Source organism: Onthophagus taurus, chromosome 10 (genome assembly GCF_036711975.1).
Source record: "Onthophagus taurus isolate NC chromosome 10, IU_Otau_3.0, whole genome shotgun sequence".
Classification (NCBI taxonomy): domain Eukaryota; kingdom Metazoa; phylum Arthropoda; class Insecta; order Coleoptera; family Scarabaeidae; genus Onthophagus; species Onthophagus taurus.
Genome location: NC_091975.1, coordinates 8,895,421 through 8,912,063, shown reverse-complemented (window position 1 = coordinate 8,912,063; position 16,643 = coordinate 8,895,421). Strand labels below are relative to the sequence as shown.

The window sequence follows — 16,643 nt, the reverse complement described above, 5'->3', positions numbered from 1 at the left end:
TCTTGATATCTCAATTCGTTCTTGAGATATGATTTTTTAAGTTGCATTTTTATCAATTTAACCTAAATAACTGCAGAGTTGAGTTAAAAAAGTCGTATCTTAGAGATTTATAGGAATAAAAGAATAATTTTTGGTGTGTTAAATTTGGATTAAATTTACTATAAAATGGTGTTTAAATCATCTTGATATCTAAATTCGTTCTAGAGATATGATTTTTTTAATTTGTATTTTTATCAACTTAACCTCAATAATCGCAGAGTTGAATTAAAAAAATTGTATCTCAGATATTTATGCGAATAAAGATATCATTTTTGGTATGTTGAATATGGATTAAATTTGCTTTAAAATAGAATTTAAATCATCTTGATATCTAAATTCGTTCTTGAGATATGATTTTTTTAAGTTGGTTTTTATAAACTAAACCTCAATAAACGCAGATATGATTTAAAAAAATCGTATCTCAGAGATTTATAGGAATAAAGATATCATTTTTGGTATGTTAAATATAGATTAAATTTGCTTTAAAATAGAATTTAAATCATCTTGATATCTCAATTCGTTCTTGAGATATGACGTTTTAAGTTGCATGTTTATAAACTTAACCTCAATAAACGCAGAGTTGATTTAAAAAAATCGTATCTCAGAGATTTATGGGAATGGAGGAATAATTTTTGGTGTTAAATTTGGATTAAATTTACTATAAAATGGTGTTTAAATCATCTTGATATCTAAATTCGTTCTTGAGATATGATTTTTTTAAGTTGATTTTTATAAACTTAACCTCAATAAACGTAGAGTTGATTTAAAAAAATCATATCTCAGAGATTTATAGGAATAAAGATATCATTTTTGGTATGTTAAATATAGATTAAATTTGCTTTAAAATAGAATTTAAATCATCTTGATATCTCAATTCGTTCTTGAGATATGACGTTTTAAGTTGCATGTTTATAAACTTAACCTCAATAAACGCAGAGTTGATTTAAAAAAATCGTATCTCAGAGATTTATGGGAATGGAGGAATAATTTTTGGTGTTAAATTTGGATTAAATTTACTATAAAATGGTGTTTAAATCATCTTGATATCTAAATTCGTTCTTGAGATATGATTTTTTTAAGTTGATTTTTATAAACTTAACCTCAATAAACGTAGAGTTGATTTAAAAAAATCATATCTCAGAGATTTATAGGAATAAAGATATCATTTTTGGTATGTTAAATATAGATTAAATTTGCTTTAAAATAGAATTTAAATCATCTTGATATCTCAATTCGTTCTTGAGATATGACGTTTTAAGTTGCATGTTTATAAACTTAACCTCAATAAACGCAGAGTTGATTTAAAAAAATCGTATCTCAGAGATTTATGGGAATGGAGGAATAATTTTTGGTGTTAAATTTGGATTAAATTTACTATAAAATGGTGTTTAAATCATCTTGATATCCAAGTTCGTTCTTGAGATATGATTTTTTTAAGTTGATTTTTATAAACTTAACCTCAGTGATTGCAGAGTTGAATTAAAAAAATTGTATCTCAGAGATTTATAGGAATAAAGATATCATTTTTGGTATGTTGAATCTGGATTAAATTTGCTTTAAAATAGAATTTAAATCATCTTGATATCTTAATTCGTTCTTGAGATATGATTTTTTTAAGTTGATTTTTATAAACTTAACCTCAATAAACGAAGAGTTGATTTAAAAAAATCGTATCTCAGAGATTTATAGGAATAAAAGAATAATTTTTGGTGTGTTAAATCTGGATTAAATTTACTATCAAATGGTGTATAAATCATCTTAATATCTCAATTCGTTCTTGAGATATGATTTTTTTAAGTTCTATATTTATCAGCTTAACCTCAATAACCGCAGAGTTGAATTAAAAAAATTGTATCTCAGAGATTTATGCGAATAAAGATATCATTTTTGGTATGTTGAATATGGATTAAATTTGCTTTAAAATAGAATTTAAATCATCTTGATATCTAAATTCGTTCTTGAGATATGATTTTTTTAAGTTGATTTTTATAAACTTAACCTCAATAAACGTAGAGTTGATTTAAAAAAATCATATCTCAGAGATTTATAGGAATAAAGATATCATTTTTGGTATGTTGAATATAGATTAAATTTGCTTTAAAATAGAATTTAAATCATCTCGATATCTCAATTCGTTCTTGAGATATGATTTTTTAAATTGCATTTTTATAAACTTAACCTCAATTAACGCAGAGTTGATTTAAAAAAATTGTATCTCAGAGATTTATAGGAATAAAGATATCATTTTTGGTATGTTAAATATAGATTAAATTTGCTTTAAAATAGAATTTAAATCATCTTGATATCTCAATTCGTTCTTGAGATATGACGTTTTAAGTTGCATGTTTATAAACTTAACCTCAATAAACGCAGAGTTGATTTAAAAAAATCGTATCTCAGAGATTTATGGGAATGGAGGAATAATTTTTGGTGTTAAATTTGGATTAAATTTACTATAAAATGGTGTTTAAATCATCTTGATATCCAAGTTCGTTCTTGAGATATGATTTTTTTAAGTTGATTTTTATAAACTTAACCTCAGTGATTGCAGAGTTGAATTAAAAAAATTGTATCTCAGAGATTTATGCGAATAAAGATATCATTTTTGGTATGTTGAATCTGGATTAAATTTGCTTTAAAATAGAATTTAAATCATCTTGATATCTAAATTCGTTCTTGAGATATGATTTTTTTAAGTTGGTTTTTATAAACTAAACCTCAATAAACGCAGATATGATTTAAAAAAATCGTATCTCAGAGATTTATAGAAATAAAAGAATAATTTTTGGTGTGTTAAATCTGGATTAAATTTACTATAAAATGGTGTTTAAATCATCTTGATATCTAAATTCGTTCTTGAGATATGATTTTTTTAAGTTGATTTTTATAAACTTAACCTCAATAAACGCAGAGTTGATTTAAAAAAATCGTATCTCAGAGATTTATAGGAATAGAGATATCATTTTTGGTATGTTGAATATGGATTAAATTTGCTTTAAAATAGAATTTAATTCATCTTGATATCTCAATTCGTTCTTGAGATATGATTTTTTAACTTGCATTTTTATCAACTTAACCTCAATAATCGCAGAGTTGATTTAAAAAAATCGTATCTCAGAGATTTATAGGACTAAAAGAATAATTTTTGGTGTGTTAAATTTGGATTAAATTTACTATAAAATGGTGTTTTAATCATCTTGATATCTAAATTCGTTCTTGAGATATGATTTTTTAAATTGCATTTTTATCAACTTAACCTCAATAAACGCAGAGTTGATTTAAAAAAATCGTATCTCAGAGATTTATAGGAATAAAGATACACTTTTTTTATATATATAATTAGATTAATTATTAGAATTATATAATTATATATTACAATTTCTTATTTTGTTGTTATCTCGATTTCTTTTTTTAAGTGTCATTGACGTTTTTCGTATTAGTTCTAAAACCTGCCAAATTTGGGTGGCTTCCAAATGTTACAAAACCCACCAGGAGGATATTCTTACCTCGTCCGGCGCCCCTCCATTCTCCAAGTCCGAAAAATCCGATCCAGCACGAAATTCGTCGTGTATTTTTGTGTGCTAGGATCGTTTCGTTCATACAAAACTAGATCTTAGGTGTTAAAAATAACTTCAACCATAAAAAAATATCGTTTAATAAAAAGATTTCAAACCAAAACAATTTCCTTTATCTACTCTTTGACCTAAAAGAATTCCTCGTTGATAAACGTAACCAAGAATGACTTCAAAACAGTTCTCATTTCATTTTTAGAAATGGAAGTCTTGGTAATAACACTCTTTATATTAATAACGTTAATTTATGTTTATTACAAAAATTCTTTTCAATATTGGGATAAAAAAGGGATTACAACCGTTGAGCCAAGTTTTCCGTTTGGAAATTTGGGGAGTGCTTTTTTTGGAAAAGGTTTTGTTTTAAAATTTACATCGCTCTATAAAGAATTAAAAGAAGAAGGTGCTAAATATGGCGGTTTATACGCTGGAACAACCCCGATTTTTCTACCAATCGATCCTGAGATAATCAAAAACATTTTATGCAAAGATTTTCAATACTTCCACAGCAGAGGATCGAGTTTTGACGAAAAAAAGGAACCACTCCAAGCGAATTTATTTAATTTCGAAGGAAAGAAATGGAAAGAATGCCGGATTAAATCAACCCCGACTTTTTCATCGGGAAAAATGAAAATGATGTTTCACACCGTATTGGATTGTGGTAAACAATTAGAGGAATTTCTTCATAGTTGTCATAAACAACAAAAACCGTTGGATATCAAAGAAATTATGGCTTGCTTTACAACCGACGTAATCGGTTCTTGTGCTTTCGGCGTTGAATGCGATAGTTTTAAAAACCCCAAAGCCCAATTTCGCAAATATGGCCGCAAAGCTTTAACTCCCAGTTTTAAATTCCAAATTAGAAGAATCTTAACGATGATTTCACCGTTTTTAGTAAAATTCCTGCGAATACATTTCGTCGAAAAAGACGTCGTCGATTTCTTCATCGGTGTCATACGAGACGTCGTTAATTATCGCTTAACAAAAAATGTAACTCGAAATGATTTCCTCCAAATTCTAATCGACACAGAAAAAGAAGAAAATTCAACCTCTACAATCGAACAATTAGCTGCACAAGCTTTCGTTTTTTTCATAGCTGGATTTGAGACATCATCAACTGTGATGACTTTTGCTTTGTATGAATTAGCGCATCACCAAGACATTCAAGATAGACTTCGCAAAGAAATTATTGAGTCCATTCAAAAAAATGGCTCGCTTACATATGAAGGAATCCACGAAATGAAATATTTAGACCAAGTTGTTAATGAGACTATTCGAAAATATCCTACACTTCACACTTTCAAAAGACTTTGCGTCGAAGATTATAAACTTGATAATAACCACATTTTAGAGAAGGGGACGAAAATTTTTATTAGCATTTTAGGGCTTCACCGAGATGAAGAATACTTTCCTAACCCTGACTTATTTAACCCCGAAAGATTTTCGGAGGAAAATAAATCGAAAATTCTTCCTTACACTTATTTACCGTTTGGAGAAGGTCCAAGGAATTGTATTGGACTTAGATTTGGATTGATGCAAACTAAAGTGGGATTATGTATTCTTCTTGGAAATTATAAAATATTTCCGCATCATTCTGTTAAATATCCGATTGAATTTGATAACAAAGCCGCTACTTTAGCTGGAAAAGGAACTATTCTTCTTACAACGGAAAAAATTTAATTACAACTTTTTTTTATTATTTTTATGTTTGTAAAGTGAAATAAAAATGTTTTAGAAATTTGAATTTGTATTTAATGATTGAAAAAGTAAATAAAAAAGGTTTGTTTAAAGTTGTCTAAAATTTAGAATCTATGCAGGCCAAATGTCAAAAAAACTTTTAGAACGAAAGTTGTAGCAAATTTTATTCTTAATAATATTCCTCTCTTGCATTTTTGCTCTCAGATGCATAGATATCAAGAAAAATATGAAAATTTGATGAATTTCGTTGTTTTACTAGTCAATAGTGACATGCAGGAATCGGAGCATGTTATAAAAAAACTTTTAGAATAAAAGTTATGGCAAATTGTATTCTTAACAATATTGCTTTCTTGCACTTTTGCTCTCAGATGCGTAGATATCGAGAAAAATACGAAAATATGAAAATTTTATGAATTTAGTTGTTTTATTGGTTGTCAATGTAACACTCGGGAATCGAAGCATGTTATAAAAAAACTTTTAGAACAAAAGTTGTGGCAAATTTGATTGTTAACAATATTGCTTTCTTGCACTTTTGCTCTCAGATGCGTAGATATCGAGAAAAATACGAAAATATGAAAATTTGGTGAATTTCGTTGTTTTACTAGTCAATAGTGACATGCAGGAATCGGAGCATGTTATAAAAAAACTTTTAGAACAGAAGTTGTGGCAAATTGTATTCTTAACAATATTGTTCTCTTACACTTTTGCTCTCAGATGCATAGATATCAAGAAAAATACGAAAATATGAAAATTTGATGAATTTCGTTGTTTTACTAGTGATCAATAGTGACACTCGGGAATCGCAGCATGTTATAAAAAAACTTTTAGAACAAAAGCTGTGGCAAATTTTATTTTTAACAATATTGCTCTCTTGTATTTTTGCTCTTAGATGCATAAATATCAAGAAAAATACGAAAATATGAAAATTTGATGAATTTCGTTGTTTTACTAGTGATCAATAGTGACACTCGGGAATCGCAGCATGTTATAAAAAAACTTTTAGAACAAAAGCTGTGGCAAATTTTATTTTTAACAATATTGCTCTCTTGTATTTTTGCTCTTAGATGCATAAATATCAAGAAACATACGAAAATATGAAAATTTGATGAATTTCGTTGTTTTACTAGTGATCAATAGTGACACTCGGGAATCGCAGCATGTTATAAAAAAACTTTTAGAACAAAAGCTGTGGCAAATTTTATTTTTAACAATATTGCTCTCTTGTATTTTTGCTCTTAGATGCATAAATATCAAGAAAAATACGAAAATATGAAAATTTGATGAATTTCTTTGTTTTACTCGTGGTCAATAGTGCCACTCAGGAATCGAAGCATGTTATAAAAAAACTTTTAGAACAAAAGCTGTGGCAAATTTTATTCCTAACAATATCGCTCTCTTACACTTTTGCTCTCAGATGCATACATATAATGAAAAATATGAAAATTTTATGAATTTCGTTGTTTTACTAGTCAATAGTGACATGCAGGAATCGGAGCATGTTATAAAAAAACTTTTAGAACATAAGTTGTGGCAAATTTTATTCTTAACAATATTGCTCTGTTGCATTTTTGCTCTTAGATGCATAAATATCAAGAAAAATACGAAAATATGAAAATTTGATGAATTTCTTTGTTTTACTCGTGGTCAATAGTGACACTCAGGAATCGAAGCATGTTATAAAAAAACTTTTAGAACAAAAGCTGTGGCAAATTTTATTCTTAACAATATTGCTCTCTTGCACTTTTTCTCTCAGATGCATAGATATCAAGAAAAATATGAAAATTTGATGAATTTCGTTGTTTTACTAGTCAATAGTGACATGCAGGAATCGGAGCATGTTATAAAACAACTTTTAGAACATAAGTTGTGGCAAATTTTATTCTTAACAATATTGCTCTCTTGCATTTTTGCTCTCAGATGCATACATATCAAGAAAAATACGAAAATATGAAAATTTTATGAATTTCTTTGTTTTACTAGTCAATAGTGACATGCAGGAATCGGAGCATGTTATAAAAAAACTTTTAGAACAAAAGCTGTGGCAAATTTTATTTTTAACAATATCGCTCTCTTACACTTTTGCTCTCAGATGCATACATATCAAGAAAAATATGAAAATTTTATGAATTTCGTTGTTTTACTAGTCAATAGTGACATGCAGGAATCAGAGCATGTTATAAAAGAACTTTTAGAACATAAGTTGTGGTAAATTTTATTCTTAACAATATTGCTCTCTTGCACTTTTGCTCTCAGATGCATAGATATCAAGAAAAATACGAAAATATCATGAATTTCGTTGTTTTACTAGTCAATAGTGACATGCAGGAATCGGAGCATGTTATAAAAAAACTTTTAGAACATAAGTTGTGGCAAATTTTATTCTTAACAATATTGCTCTCTTGCACTTTTGCTCTCAGATGCATAGATATCAAGAAAAATACGAAAATATGAAAATTTAATGAATTTCGTTGTTTTACTAGTGATCAATAGTGACGCTCGGAAATCGCAGCATGTTATAAAAAAACTTTTAGAACAAAAGTTGTGGCAAATTTTATTCTTAACAATATCGCTCTCTTACACTTTTGCTCTCAGATGCATGCATATCAAGAAAAATATGAAAATTTTATGAATTTCGTTGTTTTACTAGTCAATAGTGACATGCAAGAATCGGAGCATGTTATAAAAAAACTTTTAGAACAAAAACTGTAGCAAATTTTATTCTTAACAATATTGCTCTTTTACACTTTTGCTCTCAGATGCATAGATATCAAAAAAAATACGAAAATATCATGAATTTCGTTGTTTTACTAGTGGTCAATAGTGACACTCGGGAATCGGAGTATGTTATAAAAAAACTTTTAGAACAAAAGCTGTGGCAAATTTTATTCCTAACAATATCGCTCTCTTACACTTTTGCTCTCAGATGCATACATATCATGAAAAATATGAAAATTTTATGAATTTCGTTGTTTTACTAGTCAATAGTGACATGCAGGAATCAGAGCATGTTATAAAAAAATTTTTAGAACATAAGTTGTGGTAAATTTTATTCTTAACAATATTGCTCTCTTGCACTTTTGCTCTCAGATGCATAGATATCAAGAAAAATATGAAAATTTTATGAATTTCGTTGTTTTACTAGTCAATAGTGACATACAGGAATCGGAGCATGTTATAAAAAAACTTTTAGAACAAAAACTGTAGCAAATTTTATTCTTAACAATATTGCTCTTTTACACTTTTGTTCTCAGATGCATAGATATCAAGAAAAATACGAAAATATCATGAATTTCGTTGTTTTACTAGTGGTCAATAGTGACATGCAGGAATCAGAGCATGTTATAAAAAAACTTTTAGAACATAAGTTGTGGTAAATTTTATTCTTAACAATATTGCTCTCTTGCACTTTTGCTCTCAGATGCATAGATATCAAGAAAAATATGAAAATTTTATGAATTTCGTTGTTTTACTAGTCAATAGTGACATACAGGAATCGGAGCATGTTATAAAAAAACTTTTAGAACAAAAACTGTAGCAAATTTTATTCTTAACAATATTGCTCTTTTACACTTTTGCTCTCAGATGCATAGATATCAAGAAAAATACGAAAATATCATGAATTTCGTTGTTTTACTAGTGGTCAATAGTGACACTCGGGAATCAGAGCATGTTATAAAAAAATTTTTAGAACATAAGTTGTGGTAAATTTTATTCTTAACAATATTGCTCTCTTGCACTTTTGCTCTCAGATGCATAGATATCAAGAAAAATATGAAAATTTTATGAATTTCGTTGTTTTACTAGTCAATAGTGACATACAGGAATCGGAGCATGTTATAAAAAAACTTTTAGAACAAAAACTGTAGCAAATTTTATTCTTAACAATATTGCTCTTTTACACTTTTGTTCTCAGATGCATAGATATCAAGAAAAATACGAAAATATCATGAATTTCGTTGTTTTACTAGTGGTCAATAGTGACATGCAGGAATCAGAGCATGTTATAAAAAAACTTTTAGAACATAAGTTGTGGTAAATTTTATTCTTAACAATATTGCTCTCTTGCACTTTTGCTCTCAGATGCATAGATATCAAGAAAAATATGAAAATTTTATGAATTTCGTTGTTTTACTAGTCAATAGTGACATACAGGAATCGGAGCATGTTATAAAAAAACTTTTAGAACAAAAACTGTAGCAAATTTTATTCTTAACAATATTGCTCTTTTACACTTTTGCTCTCAGATGCATAGATATCAAGAAAAATACGAAAATATCATGAATTTCGTTGTTTTACTAGTGGTCAATAGTGACACTCGGGAATCAGAGCATGTTATAAAAAAATTTTTAGAACATAAGTTGTGGTAAATTTTATTCTTAACAATATTGCTCTCTTGCACTTTTGCTCTCAGATGCATAGATATCAAGAAAAATATGAAAATTTTATGAATTTCGTTGTTTTACTAGTCAATAGTGACATACAGGAATCGGAGCATGTTATAAAAAAACTTTTAGAACATAAGTTGTGGCAAATTTTATTCTTAACAATATTGCTCTCTTGCACTTTTGCTCTCAGATGCATAGATATCAAGAAAAATACGAAAATATGAAAATTTGATGAATTTCGTTGTTTTACTAGTGATCAATAGTGACACTCGGGAATCGGAGTATGTTATAAAAAAACTTTTAGAACATAAGTTGTGGCAAATTTTATTCTTAACAATATTGCTCTCTTGCACTTTTGCTCTCAGATGCATAGATATCAAGAAAAATACGAGAATTTCATGAATTACGTTGTTTTACTAGTTGTCAATAGTGACACTCAGGAATTGGAACATGTTATAAAAAAGCTGTTACAACAGAAATTGTGGCAAATTTTATTCTTAACAATATTGCTCTCTTGCACTTTTGCTCTCAGATCCGTAGATATCGAGAAAATGCAAAAATAACAAAATTTTATCAATTTGTTGAGTTGATAATGAGAAACGGACAAAAAAACTTTTGAAACGAAAGTTGTAGCAAATTTAATTCTTAACAACATTGCTCTCAGATGCGTAAATAATAATCGACGTTTTGATAATCGGTAGATTAAGCCATAGAAAAGCAAGAAATCTCACCCAACCCAACAGCAAAGCTTTTATTTCCACAAGAGATGTTGGTATGTTCCCCTCAGAAAGTGTTCCATGCTTTGGATTACATCGTCCAACAGAAATCTACACAAGCAGTGCGTTTTAGGTAACCCATAATAAGTGCAAGGGAGTCATAGACCACCAAAGAGGCTGATCAATTTTGAGATAAGATGGATTTTGATTAATTTCTAGGTCATAAAATGAACGATATTTCCATATATAGCGGAGGTCGCTTGCGGATGAGGCATTAGCTTGGATGCCAAACACCCAGCCTTGTATTGAAACTGAGCCATACATTTTATATACATTCAAGAATATTTAATTTTGGCTGATTTATAGATTGTAGGACACTTATATCAGAAAAGAAATGCATTTCCAGCTCTAATTCAATATATCTCTTAACATTGTACTAACTATTCTTAACCATTCCTCAAAGAAAGAGGTTATGAATGCAGAATTGTTAAGAAAGTAGTCTGCTTTATAACCAGTTCTTTGAGTTCTAAGTAAAAAGAAAATAAAAGATAAAATAAACTTAAGAAACTATTTTTTTATTAAACTCATAGATATTTTTAATAACCTTACAAGACATATTACACCTTAATACATTTTTTCTTATTTAAATAGCTTTAATTTGTCCCTTTTGCGAGGAATTAATTTTATCCCCAAGACTCAAAGCCATCCCCTAAAACCAAAAAAAAAATTATTAAATTCTTTTAAAAATTCTTTTATTCAAAACTTACTTGACTTTTCGCTCTAACTCTAACATGTCCAGTAACGGGCGCTTCAGGCTTATTAAAACTTTTCTCAATACACAAATTCGCCAAAGCATCCTCCCCAAAAATCGATTTAGCATACATATTAGCAGCCATAAAACCGCATTCCCCAGATAACGCCTTTTCCGGCGTCAAACATTTCATATTCGTCCACTTCAAAAGGTGTTTAAGATAATCCGCAAGTTCCGTTAAAGTCGTGTTAACGGTAACTTTATTTTCCCATTCAAATTCGGCCCACATCCTTCTAAACTCGATATCGTTACAACTCGCCGGTACGATATAATCCATAATATCGACGTGAATATCGTTCAAAACAACCACGTTCCGATCTGAAGCGGCCCCGGTAACATCATAAACAATATTCCCAAAAATAATTCCGTTTTCTGTTGATGCAACTTTTATGTTCGCTTTGATGTTGCAGAAATCGTTCGGTGCTAACACCACGGGTTGTGGTTTTTCAACTAATTTTAAATCACCCAAAGTTGCGATTTCTAACGTACAATTTTGTAAGGTGTCGCTCGTTTGATTTACTATTAGTACGTCTAAAACGATGTCGTATTGGTTAACGTTGACGTAAGCTTCGGCGTAAACCGGATCAGAAAACCCGGTTAATTGAGTGACGTTATTTAGCTTATTAATTTGGGTCGTTTCACCACTTCCGGTTCGGCCCCCAATTACAGCTTGAGATAAAGCAGTTTCAAATACGTTCTCCCCCATTTCGCCGGATTTATCGGCTTGGAGTTGCATGAACATGATTGGATCGTCCGCTTGGATTTTGCAACTCGGTTTTTCTTTCATTTTTTGTATGTTGGCTTCTTCGAGTTCGTTCGCGACTAACATATCGTTTAATGCTCGCCTACAATTTACGTTAAATATCTCGATAATCATCGGGGTGCGTTCGGAGAGGACTTTAATACAAAATAAAAGGTGATCTGCGTCGTCGTTGGTGATCGATTTGGTGGGTAAGCCCGATTTTCCTAAATGAACGATGCTTGAGATGATTAACATTACTTCTGCGTCGAATAAATTCCGTTTTGATTTGGTGACTTTTTCGCCGTATCGAAGCGCGAGCTTTGTTAGTGTTGTACCTAAAGAGGCGCCGATGAAAAATTCGCCGTCCATCATGTATTGCCTTAAAGGGGGGCGTTTTTCTTTTTTTTGGTTGGGGGTGGTGTTAAAGACTGATTGGGTTGCGTAAGTTCCGTCGGATGTAACTAAAGTGGTTGTTTGAGGGGTGTTTTGAACGGGATTTTCGTCGGTGTTTTCTCCCGCTAATAATTTTTGTTCGATTTCGAGTAAAACCCCTTCCCCTAAGGTTTGATTAATCTGTTTTAGGACTGCCTCAATATCCGAAACGTTCACCGCGTACTCCCCCAAAATCCAAAGCGCGGCCCTATGCACCTTAACCGATTTTATATCAGGGAATGTCTCCAATAATTTCTCAATAATTAGCGGTTGGAGGTGATCAAATTTTTGAACGGCTTCTCGCACAAATAACAAAACGTCAGTTGCGGCTAATTCGTTTGTATCGGATAAAAACTCCATTAAAACCGGAATTACGGAACTTGCAACATCCGGAAATTTAATGCTGCAAGAATGTAGTGTTTTAACGAGTAATTGCCGATATTTTCCGGTATCTTCGTGCTCAACATCGTGAGTTTTTGCGACCTCCTTCTTTAAAACCAAAACCATCTCCTCAATATTCCGCGAAGAAACCAAATCGAGCGCCAAAGCGAGCGTTTTTTTCCTAACCTCCAAATCGGGGCTGCTTAAAACGCGCAAAATATCCATAACCAATTCTTGCAAGACTTTCTCATGCACCGGGTGCTCTTTCAAAGCAATCAACCGATCCAAAACGATCAATTTCACGTTATTATCACTCTCTTTAACAATCAACTCAATATAACAACTAGCCGCCGCTCGAATCGCCGTTGGGGCATTCGATAAAGTAACCAAAGTCCCAGCAGCTTCATACCGAACCGCGGGGCTACTCGAATTCAACAGGTTATAAATACAACGAATAAATCGCGACCTCTCAGAAGGATTAGCATGACAAACTTTGTAAATCAACTCAACAATAACTAATTGTAAAATATCGCCGAATGATGTAACCTGGTCTAAACAAGAAGCTAAATAAGACAAAGCGCGTTCTTGGTCCGCGTGCAACAACATTAAAAACGCGTTTCTTTTACACGACATATCTTGCTCGCCGTCTAAAAAATTGGCGATTAATTCGGGAGCGTCGGGAATTAAGAATTCAAAGTTGCGGTAAATTGTGAAAATGGCTAAAACCGCGTTTCGCCTCACGTAAGAATGTCTATGCTCTAAACAAGCCCTAATTGCGGGCATTAAAGGTTCTAACAATTCGGGTTCTTTTAATTTACATAAAAATCTTAAAGTGGAGCCGCGTAAAAATTCGTTTGGGTGTTGTAAATCTTTACGGTACGCGTCGCAAACTAAAATCATTTCTTGTAATAATTTTCCATCTGCTGTCGTTTTGGGGACTATCTCCCAAAAAATAAGTAATAATTTCTTTATTGTGTGATCTTGTAATGGTAAAACAAAACGAATTATCGTCATTAAAACCCCTGGTAGTCTTTCGCCGGCTAAGATCATGTTGATTGTTTTCTTCAACGCCTCGATCTTCTGTTTAATATCGCCTTTCTCTAAATCTTGCTTTAATTGCATTTCATTGTATGGCTCCGTATCCGTGGGCACGTTTATTAACGTGTAGCAAGGCTGCTCTACCGCAGTCATTGTGATTTCGGTTTAACTGCACAAAATACAAAAAGGTATTAGTGAGGTTATGTTGTCAACTCGAATTATTTTAATAAGCGAGTTATTTAGATAATAACTAATTTAAGTGGGGTTAAAATGAATATTACCTTTCTTAGAAGTTGATTTAAGTTATTTTATTTGATATCAATTTGAAAAACACTGATTTTACTACGTGTCATAGAAATAACACAGCCGATGTGGCTATATGTCAAAAAGCAGTGGTGCCAATATAATTATTTTAAAAGTTTTTATATATTAATAAATATTAAATTTTTTAATTATAGATTAAATAAATAATTCATAACTAATTAAATAATATACATATAAAAAAGTATTAAGTAATCCAAGGTTCGTTGAGTAAACATAAAGTTATTCAAAAGCTGTGACGTCATTGGTAGAATTGACATTTCTATGTTTTTATTTATGCAGTGTATTTCACTTAAAAAGCAATACACAAAAATATAAAGATATTAAAGAAAAATGCGAAATAATATTATTTTAAGGTTGACTCGATTACAGCCCCAGGGATCTTTATGTATGTCGAAATCCCACCGTAAGATGGCATTAACATCTATACTGAAACAATGTAATTAAACTAACAATTTTATTATTAATAATAGGAATGATAAGAGACAGCAATAACAATTATTACCAGTATCATTCTTTTAATTTAAAAAGTATAGATTCCAATTCGTGTTATATTTTTAAATTTGCCGCTAACTTCAACTTTTAAAATTATAAAGTTGAAGTTTGTTCAGAATGACAGATGAAAACGTCATTTTAAAGTATTTTTTCGGTAGGAGTATAAGAAAGTAATAATGGTATGATTAAATAATTAGATTATAATTGACATTATAGCTTTCTTTCAGCTAACGTTATAAGTTGTTGGAAGCTCGTCAGATGCAATCTCACATGTCATATGATGCAGTGATATTCAAATGTAATGTAATTGCATCTGAGGAATTCCCAACCAGTCGGAACGTTAATTGGAGCCACCCTTAATGGCTCCAAACTTTGCAAACAGTTATTCTGTGGTTGGAGCTTTTATATATAAACCCAATCCAACCTGAATTCTAGTGGTTCGGTTCTTAGCTGAATAATTCCAAAATTTCCCCAACAGATGGCGCCACATGCGTTCAATTTTTACCATGGTTTCTCGGTTACCATGGTGATTAAGATCCAAACATTGCAGGTGCTTGTCAAAGTTGAAATTGAATATAAGTTTTTTGTAAGGAAAAAGTCTTATTTAATTGGTTTAAAAGGCTGTATTTAACTCAAAATTGGTTTATCGCGGGTATTATAAACAAGGTAAGTGAATTAAATCAAAAAAAGATATTTTTAATTTATTTCTCTTAATTAGAATCGATTTAAATTAACCACAATTAACGAATTTGTTATGAATGCGAGATAATAGTAAAGAATTCGAATTGTTTTAAAATTAATAAAAATTAGGTTAAAATTGATTAAAAAATCGAAATAAAATTTTATTATTTTAAGGTTATCCAACGTGACTCGGTTACCATGGTGATTAAGATCCAAACATTGCAGTCATGCAGTTGCTTGTCAAAATTGATGTTGAATTTAAGTTTTTTTTTAATGAACAACACATAATTAATTGGATTTAAAGGTTGTGTTTAATTCAAAATGGATAAATGGATGAAATTATAAGCAAGGTAAGTGGATTAGATCAATTAAAATGTACAAGAATTTAGGGTTAAATAACAATTAAAACTAGAACTAACACTAGTCCTAGAAAGTTTTAGGTTTAGCCGGGTGTCTTAGAGGAATGTTTATAAATAATTTGTAGAGAATTATAATAATAACTTTTATCAAAGTCAACCTATTTTTCTACTTACAATTAAACGGTGTAATAAAAACTATAGCATTACATTTAAAATAATGAAGTTATAGCCTACTTCCGGTAGACCGGAAGTTAAAAAACCTTAAAAATTAGTAACATAATTTTTAAATATTAATACCAACCTTAATTCTTCATTTTTTTATTGTATTTTTGTGATAAATTTTAAGACATTTTATAAAAATTAAGAATTTGTCAAAATGACATTGACATTTCAAACCGGAAGTTGCTTATATCTCGACTACTATTGGAATTAAACGTATTATGTTTGGGCTCAAATTAAAAGGTTTTCAAAAGGCTCAAAATTGAGGTTGACATTTTACATCTGAAGTTAGTTATCATTTAATAAACAAATCGACACCTTCATGGTGTTCTTTCATACTGTATCATGAAGAATCATCATGTTAAAACGCATATTTTCGGGTGAAATACGATTGTTTCTTAGGTTTTCGACGCACAACGATTAAAATGTCGTTGTTTACCATATATAAACCAAAAATACCTGTTGCCCTATCCTCTCTTTAACTTATTGGTTCCTGAATGCTAGATACTGTTGGCAAAAGACTAATTATTGCTATCAGAAGATTAAATACTGCTAGTAAAAGACTAAAAACTGCTTCTAAAATGCTAGATACTGCAGAAAAAGACCACAACTTACTTGGAAAAGACTAGATACTGTTTTCAAAATAATACCAATTGCTTCCAGAATGCTAAACACTGCTGTTAAAGGTTTTGACCTATTTGGACAGGCGGAATACTGCTTCCAAGACCACTTATTGCTTTCAAAGACTTTAATAATT

At 30.4% G+C, this 16,643-nt stretch overlaps 3 protein-coding genes across 3 annotated transcripts in view; 2 read left to right on the top strand and 1 right to left on the bottom strand.

Moving 5' to 3' along the window:
• Positions 1–3,790: 3,790 nt before the first annotated feature.
• On the top strand, positions 3,791–5,352 carry LOC111428888 (probable cytochrome P450 6a20). Its single transcript, XM_023064606.2, has one exon. The coding sequence runs from the start codon at positions 3,813–3,815 to the stop codon at positions 5,286–5,288; it is 1,476 nt and encodes a 491-aa protein (XP_022920374.2). The 5' UTR covers positions 3,791–3,812; the 3' UTR covers positions 5,289–5,352.
• Positions 5,353–10,961: 5,609 nt separating this feature from the next.
• Positions 10,962–14,197, bottom strand: betaCO (coatomer subunit beta). The gene is made up of 3 exons (XM_023064597.2): positions 14,093–14,197; positions 11,175–13,980; positions 10,962–11,116 (listed from the first exon to the last, which is right to left on the bottom strand). Exons 2-3 carry the CDS (start codon positions 13,962–13,964, stop codon positions 11,051–11,053), a joined length of 2,856 nt encoding a protein of 951 aa, XP_022920365.1. The 5' UTR covers positions 13,965–13,980; positions 14,093–14,197; the 3' UTR covers positions 10,962–11,050.
• A 657-nt stretch (positions 14,198–14,854) lies between these two features.
• Positions 14,855–16,643, top strand: part of LOC111428884 (NHS actin remodeling regulator GUK-holder) — a 63,004-nt gene continuing 61,215 nt past the window's right edge. Inside the window, exons 1-2 of the mRNA XM_071199498.1 lie at positions 14,855–15,293; positions 15,483–15,658. The gene's annotated coding sequence lies outside the window, so the exon portion shown is untranslated. The remainder of the gene's footprint in view (positions 15,294–15,482; positions 15,659–16,643) is intronic.

Coding starts and splice junctions, on each gene's coding strand:
- LOC111428888 (XM_023064606.2), top strand. CDS start 3,813: ATGGAAGTCTTGGTAATAACACTCTTTATATTAATAACGTTAATTTAT.
- betaCO (XM_023064597.2), bottom strand. CDS start 13,964: ATGACTGCGGTAGAGCAGCCTTGCTACACGTTAATAAACGTGCCCACG. Junction 11,117..11,174: donor GAGTTAGAGCGAAAAGTCAA/GTAAGTTTTGAA, acceptor TTTTGGTTTTAG/GGGATGGCTTTGAGTCTTGG.